Raw genomic sequence first — 13,106 nt, forward strand, 5'->3', positions numbered from 1 at the left:
TGGTCAATGAAACACCCCCAGTCCGGACATCAATTTTGATGCAAACGCGTGCAACATTCCAGGAAAGCATCCTTGCTATATATTCGGATTGTGTAGCTGATGAATTCACCTTAATCTCTCCTGACAATTGTGGCTCTCATGGATCTAAATGGAGGACCCTGTCGTTAGCCCTGCCAGTACTGGGGTCTCTACTGAATCGATTGGTTCCTTGGTTGTCAGTAAGGGAAAGTATGTTGACTATAGGATCCGGACCACTTGCCGAGGAGTTTGATCAGTGACACATAAGAAACACACTGGCTTGGGGCAGGAGGTCAGCTTGGTTAATTAAATGACGGCCATCAGGGAGAATATCAGATAACACACCAAATTGATGAACTTCGGGCTGTGCTTTGTCAGGTTGGTGATTGGAGGAAGCCTCCCTCTCCTTTTGTTGGAAGACCCTGCCTCATAAGGGCCTATTCCCTCCCTCAAAATGTGAACATGCTGGGAGCCCTCTTCCACATTGAGTCAGTCAACACACTCCAGTGCGTCAAATCAGTTTAACGGGAATACTGTAGATCATTCTGTTACATTGTTGACCATCAGTAAATGCTTTACTACAGGACTGGTGTTGGGGTAGCAAATGGGGATTGTCACCTCAAGCAAGAAAACTAGGTTGGTAAAAGAACCCTAGTGGCAAAAGAACAATATTCGAAGCCCCAACTTGTCTATAAGCTTCCTCAGCCAACAATCTTTGCACCAAATTTGGATCCTTAAAGTTCATGATAAAGCAGTCTCCTGGGCGGTCTACCCAACTCCGCCCAATACACCCAACTCAACGTTTAAAAATATCATGTGCCAGTGAAAACAGGAAATTCTTATTTCTCACTAGCCAGTTTAAGCATTTATTAGCCAATTCATCATGTTTCTCTCTCTCCCATCTGCAGTTCTGGAACGCCTGACACTATTGTCACGTATGGGCCAGATGCAGGAGGTAAGTTGATGATATGGGGCTTGTGACTGAGCTCGGCCACCTTGTGACCATCTACCGGCCAGTAGTTAGAGTTGTCTCTGGGTAGTGGCTCAGATACTATAAGATAGGAGTCGGGGGGGAGGGGGGGTACCCAGAGTCACATCACAGGGCAGAGCTCTTAGAATTTGTAGCTAAATTACTTGGAACAGCACGTCCATCTGTCACGTTACTCTGTGGTTGTATTTGGCTGTTTAAAGAGTACTTACAGATTTTCCTAAAAATGGCAAGGTGCATCAAGATTGGAGTGAGTTCTGTGCTCAAGATATTATTAACTTTTTCAACTATGTCTACCAGTATTTGTGTCATCCAACTAGGTAGCAAATCAGAACCCCATCCAGATGGATAAGTAATGGCTCTGGGCATTTGGGCCAGCACAATACTAGTGGACAAGGGATCAACGTGATTCCCAAACTTATGCTTGATTTAGGTAACCCTCAGCTTCCTTTTGGTTACACACTGGAAATCCTCTCAACTAGCCTCCAAGGAATGATCTCCATTAAATGCATCAATGGATTGATCAATAGCCCCATCAACCGTTCTTGTTGCGGCCCCTGGAGTGGCAATAACATCAACTAGGTCAGGGGTGGCGGCCGGTAGCAGCGGCAACACCTCTGAGTAAACCTGTCCCCTCCTCCAAGGTGCGATGCAGGGTGGGAATCCGAGTCCTCCAGACCAGTAACAAGGCACTCTGCGTCCCGCGCCATGGGTAAAAACAAGTGCTTTAAAGTGCTGTAGTGGCAAACCTGGCCCCTCCTCCAAGGTGCGATGCAGGGTGGGAATCTGAGTCCTCCAGTCCAGGTCAGCAACAAGGCACTATGCGTTCTACTCCGTGGGGTGTTAACAAGCGCTTTATAGTGCTATGGCAGCAAACAACGAAGCGACAAAGCTGGCCCTTCCTCCAAGGTGTGATACAGGGTGGGAATCTGAGTACCAAAGTCCAAGCCAGCAACAAGGCACTCTGCGTCCCAAAAGAAGAAAACCGGGATGAAAAAGAACTTGGGAGGGAGAGACAAATTGTAAGAGAGTGTTGGATTAAAAAAGCATTAGGTAGAATCAAGACTACGCAGCTTTGGAATTCAGCACCTAAGCCTTTGACATTGCCAGCCCGCGGACTCTGAACAAACCTTTGGACCCCAGCTCTTATTCTTTTACAAATTAAGCTCTGCCAACAACATCAGGTTCCATCCTTGACAACACCCAACTTTAACTAAAATCTTCTCAGTTTTACATTGAGCAAATGAAAACATGCTTTCAGAACAGGATGTGAAGCACGTACTTAAAGCTAAATCCTACAAGAACGGGATTTCTGCTGCTCACCAAAAGCACCAATTGACCGATTCAAGCTCAGTAATATGACAATAAAGATGGTAAATGGTTTCTTACTGAAAGCAAAATGAATTGTATTTAACATTTGGGAATTCCCCCATTTAAATACATCACAAAGAAAAGCACATGAGCATGGTGCCAGCACTTCTCTTCTCCCAGCTAGTTGGAAGCAACACTTTGCTCACCAGCCTCCCACCATCTCATTAGCTTCCTGGAATTGTACACTGCATGCTGCTGCATGACTCATCAAGGACTTGAAGACATTCTGCCAGATCACCTCATCGCTAAAGGAACTACACTGGCTCCACTTCCAAGTTCAGATTAGCTGTGTCACCTACAAAATCTTAACTAGCCACATCCCATACTACCTGGCTGAGAAAAGAATCACCTCTGCTTGCACAGCACCTTGCCAGAAGCCAGCACAGCCCCAGACTTGAGACGAAAGACCAATATCTTCATAGTGACCTACCATCTTACATTTTAGTAACTAATTTGTTACCTGCGCCTAGAAAATTCTACATTCATGTCATAAAGCACTAACCTTGTACTTTGGTTCCAGTGCAAGGTTGATGCACTCTTCCACCACCACGCCACAACTACTACACATCACACACAGAATAATATATGAAACAAATAGTAAATATAGGGCAAAAGCAAATGGAATAAGAGAGAAAAGAGACTCACTGGATATCACCCCTCTGCCTCATTACTTTGCTCGGTCCTTAGTTCTCCATGTTGTCTAAAGGTACATCGTGTTCTGTTACTTCACAAGATTACCAATTCAAAAAGTCCAAAAGGAACATAAGTCCCAAAGTCTGTGGCCGAATTCCACTTTAGAAAAATAAAAAATTCAAGTTTGTTTTTCACTCAGCTTGATTTTTAGAATAGTACTATAGAATCTAGAATTGCTCCCAAGTAAGATGATTGTTTCTTCAGCATAAATCCATGAAGGAAGTGTCCACATTGCTGCAACATTGAAGCTCGATTGCCTCGTAAAGAAACTGTGAAAGGTTAGGAAAGTTATACTCGCCAGAGGCCATCTTAGATTGTCATCTCCCATTTGAATGAGGTTTTAGGTGTCCATAGGAATCAGTTTATTCCCTCACAGTGTCACGTAGTGGATCCTCCACAAACATAATGCTTTCTACCAGGCAGCACCGACTGATGAATACCATTAGTCTTTTCACCGGTGATATGTTTAGCGAGATGAATTTGAGGTATGGTGCATCAGCTCTTGTCTCATGGCCAGCGGTAAGCTGTACCTCCTCACAAATTTGATTCGTACCTCTGGTCTCCTGCCCTCAGTTATACACATATGTTACATATGCTGTGATCTGCAGGCCAAAATTTTTATCCAGATCAGTCACTCATCCATTTTTTCAAGATTGGCAAATTGAGTTCCATTAAGCTAGGTAGTAAGAACATTTTTATTACAATGTGTAGAAATTACAGAAATGTGGTAGGAAGTTTGTAGGAAATTGTGTTTTTGATTGAAGGAGGACTGAAGACCCTTCTCAAGCAACAACCACAGCACTTGTCAAGGTGAGACGTAAAAGTCACAAAATGAACCTGTGCTTAACCCACTAGTAGCTTGCCACAAAAGCAGTTAGATTTATTCTAGAGGCACTGTGCTAAGAATTTATGAAGCACACAAACAGTAATAAAGGGAAAACACAACACAAGAAAAATCCCACACCAATTTACAAAAATAAAGAAAAAATAATCTGACACCAAAACTAATTAAATATAATTAGTAGAAACAGACTTATCATTTTTTGTGTGAAAAGTAGCAAAGTGGCAACCAAAGGAATCTAGTTGCACTAGATCAGGGCAAAGTCAAACAGAACGGCTGTTCACGGAGAAGCGTGGTTTGGATAGACATGGTGGGCTAATCCTGGTATCGGCTTACTTTCGGATTTAGGAGAATTTACAAGAAAACGTTTCTGAGAAGGTAAAGTTCAGCACGAGAAGGCAGCTGACAGTGTCCGAGGAGGAGGAGGCGTCGTCATTGGGGAGCTGCAGGATGGAATCACGGATTCCTACGGTCGGACTCTGTCACTTTTTTGTAAGTCGAAAATCTCCTGCAAGATGGAGCTGCAGGCTGTAGCTGACGAGGGCTCCACAAAATCAGATACCCTTCCTGAGAGGTTGTGCTTAACAGGATTTGCTGCTGCGGAGAAGAACTTTGTGGGAGCTACTGCAAAGTCAAGCTGCAAAGGTGCACCTCTGGCAGATCGGCGAGCAGGTAGGTCCCATTCTCATGTCGGTTCCTAGGTCACATTTTCCTAGAATTTTTTTTAAGTGTCAGGTTTTAAATTTAGGCACTTATAGCACCCTTTCAAAGGGCCGAGGACTGGTAGAGCACCACTTTGATGGCAGGACCCATTTCAGGCAGAGTGCAAGTTTCAACATTGTTGGAGCTTGTTGTGTCCATGTAGCTCTGAACAGAAAGCCATCCAATAGCCCTTGAAATCGCTCTGGTAGTCCTGGGTTCAAGCAGCAAGGCAGGTCTGATGCAGCAGGGAAGACCTCTGAGGGTACATGGTAGGCGTCAAGCAGCAAGGTAGTCGTCTGGACTGCAAGGCAGTCCTTAGTGTCATCTGCAGGTCCAGAAGTAAACAGAAGAGTTGGTCTGTTTGTCAAAAGTAATACCTGGTGCCAGCCTTTGAAGTGGGAGAACCTTCTAGGCCATCCACCCGTCTGGTTCTGGAAATTCCTTCCTTCCCCTTCCCAGGCTGCAAGGGGTCTAAGGTGACAGTGGCTGGTGTCAAATTGCTTTGTGAGTGTGCTGGAGGCAACCCTTTGAAATGTAAGTGGTGCTAGGAACAGCTCCACCCCGCCCATCCTGGCAGGATGGCTAATTCTGCCAACATCTAGTCCTCCTTTGTCTCACTGTCTGAGAGGAACATACAAATGCCTATTAGTCACAGTCTTGTGACCCATGCCGTCGGCACCAAATGGTTAGAACAAGCAAATGCCAACTTTCGAAAAGTGGCATTTTCATTAGTGTGACTTAAAATATGACTAATATTTAAGAGGATTTTAAATTAAACTTCTTTTAAGATGAAACACAACATTTCTACCTGTTCCCAATAAAAGGTTATAGCTTATTAAATATAATAAGGCAGCCCAATGTTATTCTATGGGAGAGGTACGCTTCACAGTAGCGAAAACAACACATTTAGGGTTTTTTCACTACCATGGAATGTAAAACTTGAAACACATGTCCTACTTTTTAAATACAATACAACATGCAAGGGCTGTTTAGGGCCTACTATAGGGGTGACTTGTATGCTATAAAAAGGAGTTTAGGCCTGGCGAAAGGTTTATTTTGCCTGATCGAATTGCCAGTTTAAAACTGCACACAGACTGCAATGGCAGATCTGGGACATGTTTTTAAGAGCTACTTAAGTGGGTGGCACAATAAGTGCTACAGGACCTCTGTTAGCATTTAATGTACAGGCCTTTGATACATTGCAGCAAACAGGCGGGGATAAGGCAGAAGGTTTGAGGGAAGACCACACCAAAGGCTGTTAGGTCTAAGAAAATGTTATGTAAAAGTCAAGTTATTTTAATTTGTATTAGGAGTGGAATATTGACCATAATGGAGAAGTATTTTTTCTTCTTTATGCTGTTCAGCAGGCAATTTATTCAAGGGATTTAAGGTCTGTTTTTTGCCTGCCTTGAGGAATAGAAATCAGTTTCACAAAATATATGCTACAGTGCCCTTCTGAGTCACTATAGTTAACTGTCCGTACTTCTGTGTTGTTAGCCATATATATTATAGGTTTTCGTCTTGACTTTGCTTTTGGATATGTATTGAAAGGGGAAAAGTGAAACTGTACCTGTGTGCCTTAGCTTCATCACAGTTGCAGTCTAGTTTTGAAACCTAAGCCAGAAAGCTGTGTAGGAGGTACATTCACCATGTTCACGGCCTTATGATAGCATCCTAAAGAAGCCCTGTGGATATCGTACCACCAGAGTATTTCCTTCCGTAAAGGCTTCTCTGGAGTTTGCCTTTAAAAACAATAAAAATATATTTGTGCAGTGTTTAACAGAAAACGTATACTTTTTCTTTCCTGTACTTTTCTAAATTCTATTGCTGGCATGAACAAATTTACAGCAACATCTTATTCTTTTGTTTTATATTCCTAGGCATTTGTGCTGTAAAGCCTGTAAAGAATACAGGGTGTAAATTAAGAAATGGAAAAACACGTGAGACATCCTATTATCTTAGATCTTGCAGCAAGCCTGAAGAACATCACCCCACACTGGAAGCGAATCAGCGTTTCAAATGCAGTCTTGGTCTATTTCCTAATGTTTCTTGTTTGGGAATTGAAGATCTGCAGGAAAATACTGCATCTGAACTACAACTACAGACTGAAGACTCTCTAGGACCCCCTCAAACATCTGTATTAACTACAAAGACAACTGGCCTCATACCCCGGTCGGAAGACACTAGTCCATCCATGGAGAAAGTGAAAGAGCCTGTCAAGAAGTGCCAGTTACCAAGCAAGATTGTCAAAGTCAACTCTAAAGATTCCTCTGTACTGACGATCAAAAGGTCAAAATGTGAGAAATGTAGCTTAACCTTTCGAAGTGCACGTCTTCTGAACATGCATATTAAATCAGATCACAGGCATGGAATTGATATGAAGTGGGATTTGAAACCCAAACGAAATTCATATTTAGTCCTTCTTAAACATAATCTAAGGACTCGTCAAAGAAAATCCAGTTTAAAGAAGTGAAGAGATCTCAGCCAATGGGCTTGGATGTCACGCATCAGAGTTAGAGGTTAAACCAGCATCTGAGGTATGGAGGTTGATAAATCTCAATCATGGGATTGCTAGTTTTCTGGAAAACTATCTAATTTTTCATAAGGTCTGAAAGATGTTCTGGCTCGCTTGAAGTGGCCATGTACCTGTCTGTAGACCATGCAAACTTCCTCAATGTGGTGACTCAGCCTCAAAATAACCTGAAGTATGCAGCATCTAAATAGCTATGCAAAGTGGCACGACAAATGTACTGCACTATTTTAGATGCTGCTCTATGGTTTTCTCAGATCTATGTCATGACAGAGTATACATGGCAATGAACTATTGTGACACTGAAATAAAAAGAAGAAAGTTTAATCCCGATTCTAGACAAGGTTGCTGGTGCTATAATGGGCCACTGCTTTCACACACATTACTAAAATTGCACCCAATACCACATATTCCTCTTGCAGCACTAGTCAATCAGGAACTTAGTCTTGATGTTGAAGCCTGTGCTTTCACTCTGTAGCTGTCAGGATGGACAAATGTGATTGGTATACAGTGCTGACTTTAAAAAGCATCTGAACGTCACTGTTGTATATTAGCAAGAATCTATACAGATGTAAATATTGTAATATATATTATTCTAATAAAGATCTAAACAGTTCGTGCTTCAAAATAATTGGACTGTTGATTTAGCGTTGTATTCTGCCATGTTTAAATTAATGAAGGCCAACAGCATGTTACGTGTGTGTGTGTGCTACTTTCAATTTCAACTTGGTTGATAATTCCCCCACATAAAAGGCACATTTTCTATAGTCTTATGCCTATTTAGTTTTCTACCCATATCTTACAAACCTTGTTGTACATTGTTTGCAGGGCTCTTGCATTGTCCACAGTTTTTTAGGGTTTTTTGTCATTTGTTGGAGCATTTCTTCACAAGTATTTTCACACATTTTATAGCTTTTGTGTTGCTAGAAGAAATGTATGATCTTACATGAAGCTATACTTTAGAAGGGTTTGACCTTCAAGTCCCTTTTCTCCTTCTTGCTTCATCGCTCAAGCTAAATGAAGATGGCAAGATGTCCTGTAGTCATATTATATGTGTATATAATTTTTGACTGGATTGTAAGTCATCTCTCCACTGTCACTCACTTGAGAAATCAGCTGGCTTTAAAGGTCTCATTTCAGAACCCCATGCTTTGAAATACTATATCATGCCTACTAAATAACTCTCCGCTGTCTTTTGCGTGATCCTTATTGCAGTCCTATGTTATCAGAATGTAACGTTATAGGAAAACACCGTATGTTTCCTCACTGTAATTGACCTGTTTGTTTAGGACACCGAATTTAAAATTAAACAGGAGCCAAAATGGATCTTGGCACTACATTCAAATTCATTGCTCTAGTGAGAAATACATTTCCTCAATTAAAGGATGTATTATAGACCAGGGTTCCACTCCATTTCTTTACAAAATACTTCAAATTTTTAGGCTTTACCTTATGCCCCAATGAGGTTTCAAAGTGTATAAAAAGGATTATGACATGCGGGTTAACAGGTGGCTTCAGCGAAGGTTGAAAGCTACCAGAGGCAGAGACGAATGGACACAACATTGAAGAACAAAATGAGTTTTAGTAATTACAACAGTGCATAAATACAGAAACTTGTGTAGACTATGCCCATTGATTCGCTCATGGGATGAACATGACTTTAATCCCAGCAAGGAGTGCCAAGTTCCATTTAGTTGACTTTTGACATCATAAAAGACTAGAAGCTGGTAGTTAGATTCCTAAGAGTCATGGAAATCTGGTGTATGAATGTATGCGGTATAAAACATCAGTGACCTAATTGGTAGACAGTCACCTAATAAAAAGTAATTGTGACTGTAACCAGTGACATAAGTATAATTTGGTTTTGCATACAGTTTTTAAGATCCGGAGATTTTTCTGCAACATTTACCTAGTCATGTGAAGCCAATTTTTCATAGCCCCACTTTCTAAGGTTGATAGATTTAAGAATAATTTGCATTTATTATTGTTATCTGTTAAAATCGGATATTTGTGAATTATCACAAAATTGGTGTAAGGGTTAATGTTAAATTACTGTCTAAGCATATTCTAATCCAATTGAGAAAATGCATTCCATGTGCACCTGTGAATGATTTAGAAAGAGTTTCAGAGATACTAGACTGATTTTACTGAATATAATCTTGGTGTATCCTAATTGTCTTCAGAACTGAAGTTGATGTAACAGTTGAATTTAACACCTTTAAGTGAGAATAAAAAATATCTGATTGCAAACTTTGGGCATTTCTTTTGTTTTTTTCTTACTTTGTGTTTTTGTTGTGTGCTTTTCTCATGCTTTTGGCTCTTTTCCTAGATTCACTTGGCTTGAATTGTTCCCTGTTGTTAAGTCTCAATACCTGTAAAGTGTTGTGCACAGCAATATTAAAAGACAAAGGTTTCAGGAAGGAGCACGTATGGCTATAGAAGATTACATTATTGAGCTATGGTGAAAGAGGCCACAGTCTCCATGTGAGTTGTGTTCAAACCTCCAAAAGAAAGTTGGTTTCAGTGAAGAATCATTGACTCACTATTGGTAGCTTGGTTCAAGTAGTGAAGCTTCCATCTGATAAATAAATTCATGTGGTTCATGTACAACAACTATTCAAAATGACAATGTAGTGCAGTGATGCAGCAGTTAATTTGTTCCTGGCAATGAACTCAACCTTCCGATGAAAAACTTCCATTTGCTTTAAAAAAGAAAAACCTCTAAATATACCTTGTCTGTAGATTTTCAACCCAACCTCACAGGACATGTCTCCAGGTATGACAAATACCTTGTTGAAGGTCTTGAAGTCTCTAGGACTGCTTTTTTTACATTTCACAGTCTTGACATGGATCGCTAGAACCTTCGGAATCAGCAGGAGGCTACCACCAGTATCCCTGCAGATAGGTTCTGTTAGGAGAAATTCAAGTTTGAATTGGAGGCGTTTCTCCACAAAGACCTCTTTCAAGTAAGCAGGAATTGTCACTGCGGCACTGTTAGAAATGGGATTTCTGGTTTGCTAGGGCTTGCGCCTAAGCCAGGCAGAAATCACCACTCTAGTCAGGGCAAGGGAGTTCACACTGAAGATAACTCCTGCTCACCCCCTTGGTAGCTTGGCACGAGCAGTCAGGCTTATCCCAGAGGCAATGTGTAAAGCGTTTGCCCAACACACATTCACAGCACAAAAGAAACTCCACAAAAGGTTACATAAAAAATAGCCTTTGTATTATCATAAACACATTAGAAACATAATCACACATTTACACTGTGCCAACTAGCACTAGGCAATATTCACAGGAGATTATATACAGGACCAGGTCAATCGGGCCACTGTCAGAACTATCCGAACAGGTAAGTAAATATAAACCACAACCAGTACTTACTAGTACAATAATGACCTAAGCATTATCAGTCACATTAGACACCATCCTAAAATATCATAGCATGACATTAGGCATAACTACATTAGGCCCAAACCTCATTAGCATAAACACATTACACACTAGGCCTCACCAGCATAAACACCTTGTGCAATAACCTCATAGGAAGCATAGACTTCATTAGTGGCATAAACCAGGATGCATACATCACATTTTGTACTTTAGACATAAATCACATTAAGGTCCTGCGCCCTACCAACTTACAACTGACCCCAGGCCAACTGGCTTTCTCTAGGGTTCAAATGCCCTATGTCCACAACAGAGAAGAGCGAGGGGTGAACCCAATATACCCTTGAGGGCTTGGGCAGATAAATTGAAAAGGTAGGGATGCCAACAAGGGATTTTATTTGAAACACACTAATTACTTGTTCCTTTCAAAAAACTTAATTGGTAGGTGTATTTAAATGAGTTAACACCAAAGTGAGGTCAATCAATTGATCTAATCATCAGCTATAAACAAAACAAACACACGGGGATTCAGATTTGTGAATTAAACACAATTCTTTTTATATATCCATCAAAAGATAAAAAGGAGTACAGGTGAAACAATAATTTGAGCAATATTTCATGAAAAAAGGGGTTACATCAGATCCACATTTCATCAAAAAAACATCTATTCCATCATAGTTTGGACAGAGACCAATCTCATCATTGAGAAAAATAATCAACTGTGCATAACAAATAATTTGAAAATAGATGCTATAGTCGACGTTTCGGTCTTGGGTGGTGTCAATCCATCAGACCATCGTCAGGACAATTATTGCATAACATAGACTCCTATATAAACATAATACAAACAATTACACAAATGTAAACATGATTGTACTGTCAGTATTAAATACACAATAAATTTAAAACAACCCGTGTGTGAGAGGTTATCTTCTAAATGTTATAACAAGCCTGGCTTGTCATTGTCTTCAGAATCTTTTTGACAAAACAGCTATCGTTATTTAATATTAAATATTTATCTACATTAAAAGACAAAATCTACAAATAAACAAGATATGCTTACTTTTTGAATCTTTAGAATTTTCACGATACTTGTTTGAAATCGTGAATCTAGACGTTTTAAGTTGGTGCTGTAACAAGAAGATTGGGAGCTCAGCATTTCACCAAAGATGAAACATTTATGGTGATTGAAAAATAGAGTCAAGGTAGTAAAATCAAATCCTACCAGGTAGTCTTCAAGATTTCTGACTGCCACAATAACTAAGCGCGAGGGAATCTTTCCTCTTGTAATATCACAACTGTGTAATAAAGCGAAATGGCAAAATATTACACAATGACATTTAACTATATTAAAGGTGCTTTTACTACCGAACCTCAACATTCAGGCATTATACTTCGCTCCTAGCGTTGACCGACTATTGAAGCCAGATAGTCAGTGAAATATTGTTTGGCTCTTAGTCATGAAAATGTCTGGCACACACGATGACTGTAATGCAATCGTACTATACTCGTTCATTGGGTAGACTTATAGTTGTAATTACGAGTTGAGTAATGTCATTCACGAACTAACGTTCCCTGATGTAACGACTTTTTATTTATCACGGGGGATTACAAATATACGTGCGATAGCTAGCGCATCCCTCACGTTCGTGGAATAGCATTTATAAGGCACGCCTGGACATTTTTCTCACAGTCACATATCCAGCCTAAGGAAGTCTTAACTTATTAAATCAACAACCACCCTACCAAAGAATAATAAACACATGCTATTCAGGGCGGGCTGGCCGTTAAGTGTCACTGACTCTCCGAGTTACGAGTCTGTTAGTCAGTTATAATTAGTAGCAAGTCGAGACGGGTAGCGAAAGAGCTTGGGTCAAACTTACTTGTCTTCTGTACTGATCGAAAGACGTACGGGGGTCCGTCCAAGTCCGGGGAGCCTCAACTGTCTGATATCCATGGAGTGTTTTTAAAGACAGGTAGCATCAGAAAGCGGAAATGAATCTGGCTAATGCCGGAAAGGCATCTCTATGGTTAGACGGCGCACAAGGTGCGGACATCTTTGACTGTCAGACTTATTGTGTTTCAATATGCGATTAGTCCCACATATTGATGCATCCTGATGTTAATTCGGATGTAGCTATGTTTGAAATGCCGAGGCTTAGGATACCGTTCTCTAACAAAATAGATTTATGAGATCTCGATTCACTGGTGGCTGTCTTAATATTAATATCCACACCCTGTTTGTAACGCTTGTACTTTCAATAAATGAATGTCATAATAGGGCGGCCATCTTGGACTTCGTTTGTTGTTGTTGGTAAATTGCAGTTTAACATTATTTGAGGACACCTCATGGATAAGACTTCTAATTGTTAAATACTCTAAGAGTTTGTTAATTAATCATCCGTTAATCGATCCAATTTTTAAACAAACAGTAAACAATAAGTGAAGATCCATTATATATTAGCAGCACAAGTTTTCATGTAGCAGCTGATGATATTATTCGAACATGCGTTTCTCTCACAAAATCACATTTGGGACCATCGTTGTATACTTTTGTAATCCTATACATGTTTAGA

At 40.4% G+C, this 13,106-nt stretch overlaps 1 protein-coding gene across 1 annotated transcript in view; it reads left to right on the forward strand.

The window, feature by feature from the left end:
• LOC146816638 (uncharacterized) overlaps nt 1-9,390 on the forward strand; it is a 147,592-nt gene extending 138,202 nt beyond the window's left edge. The window contains exon 4 of the mRNA XM_085610523.1: nt 6,494-9,390. Within this exon, the coding sequence (XP_085466649.1) occupies nt 6,494-7,086 (593 nt within the window). The 3' untranslated portion in view covers nt 7,087-9,390. The remainder of the gene's footprint in view (nt 1-6,493) is intronic.
• The last annotated feature ends 3,716 nt before the right edge of the window (nt 9,391-13,106 follow it).

The sequence above is a fragment of the Triturus cristatus genome, chromosome 6 (assembly GCF_964204655.1).
Source record: "Triturus cristatus chromosome 6, aTriCri1.1, whole genome shotgun sequence".
NCBI lineage: Eukaryota > Metazoa > Chordata > Amphibia > Caudata > Salamandridae > Triturus > Triturus cristatus.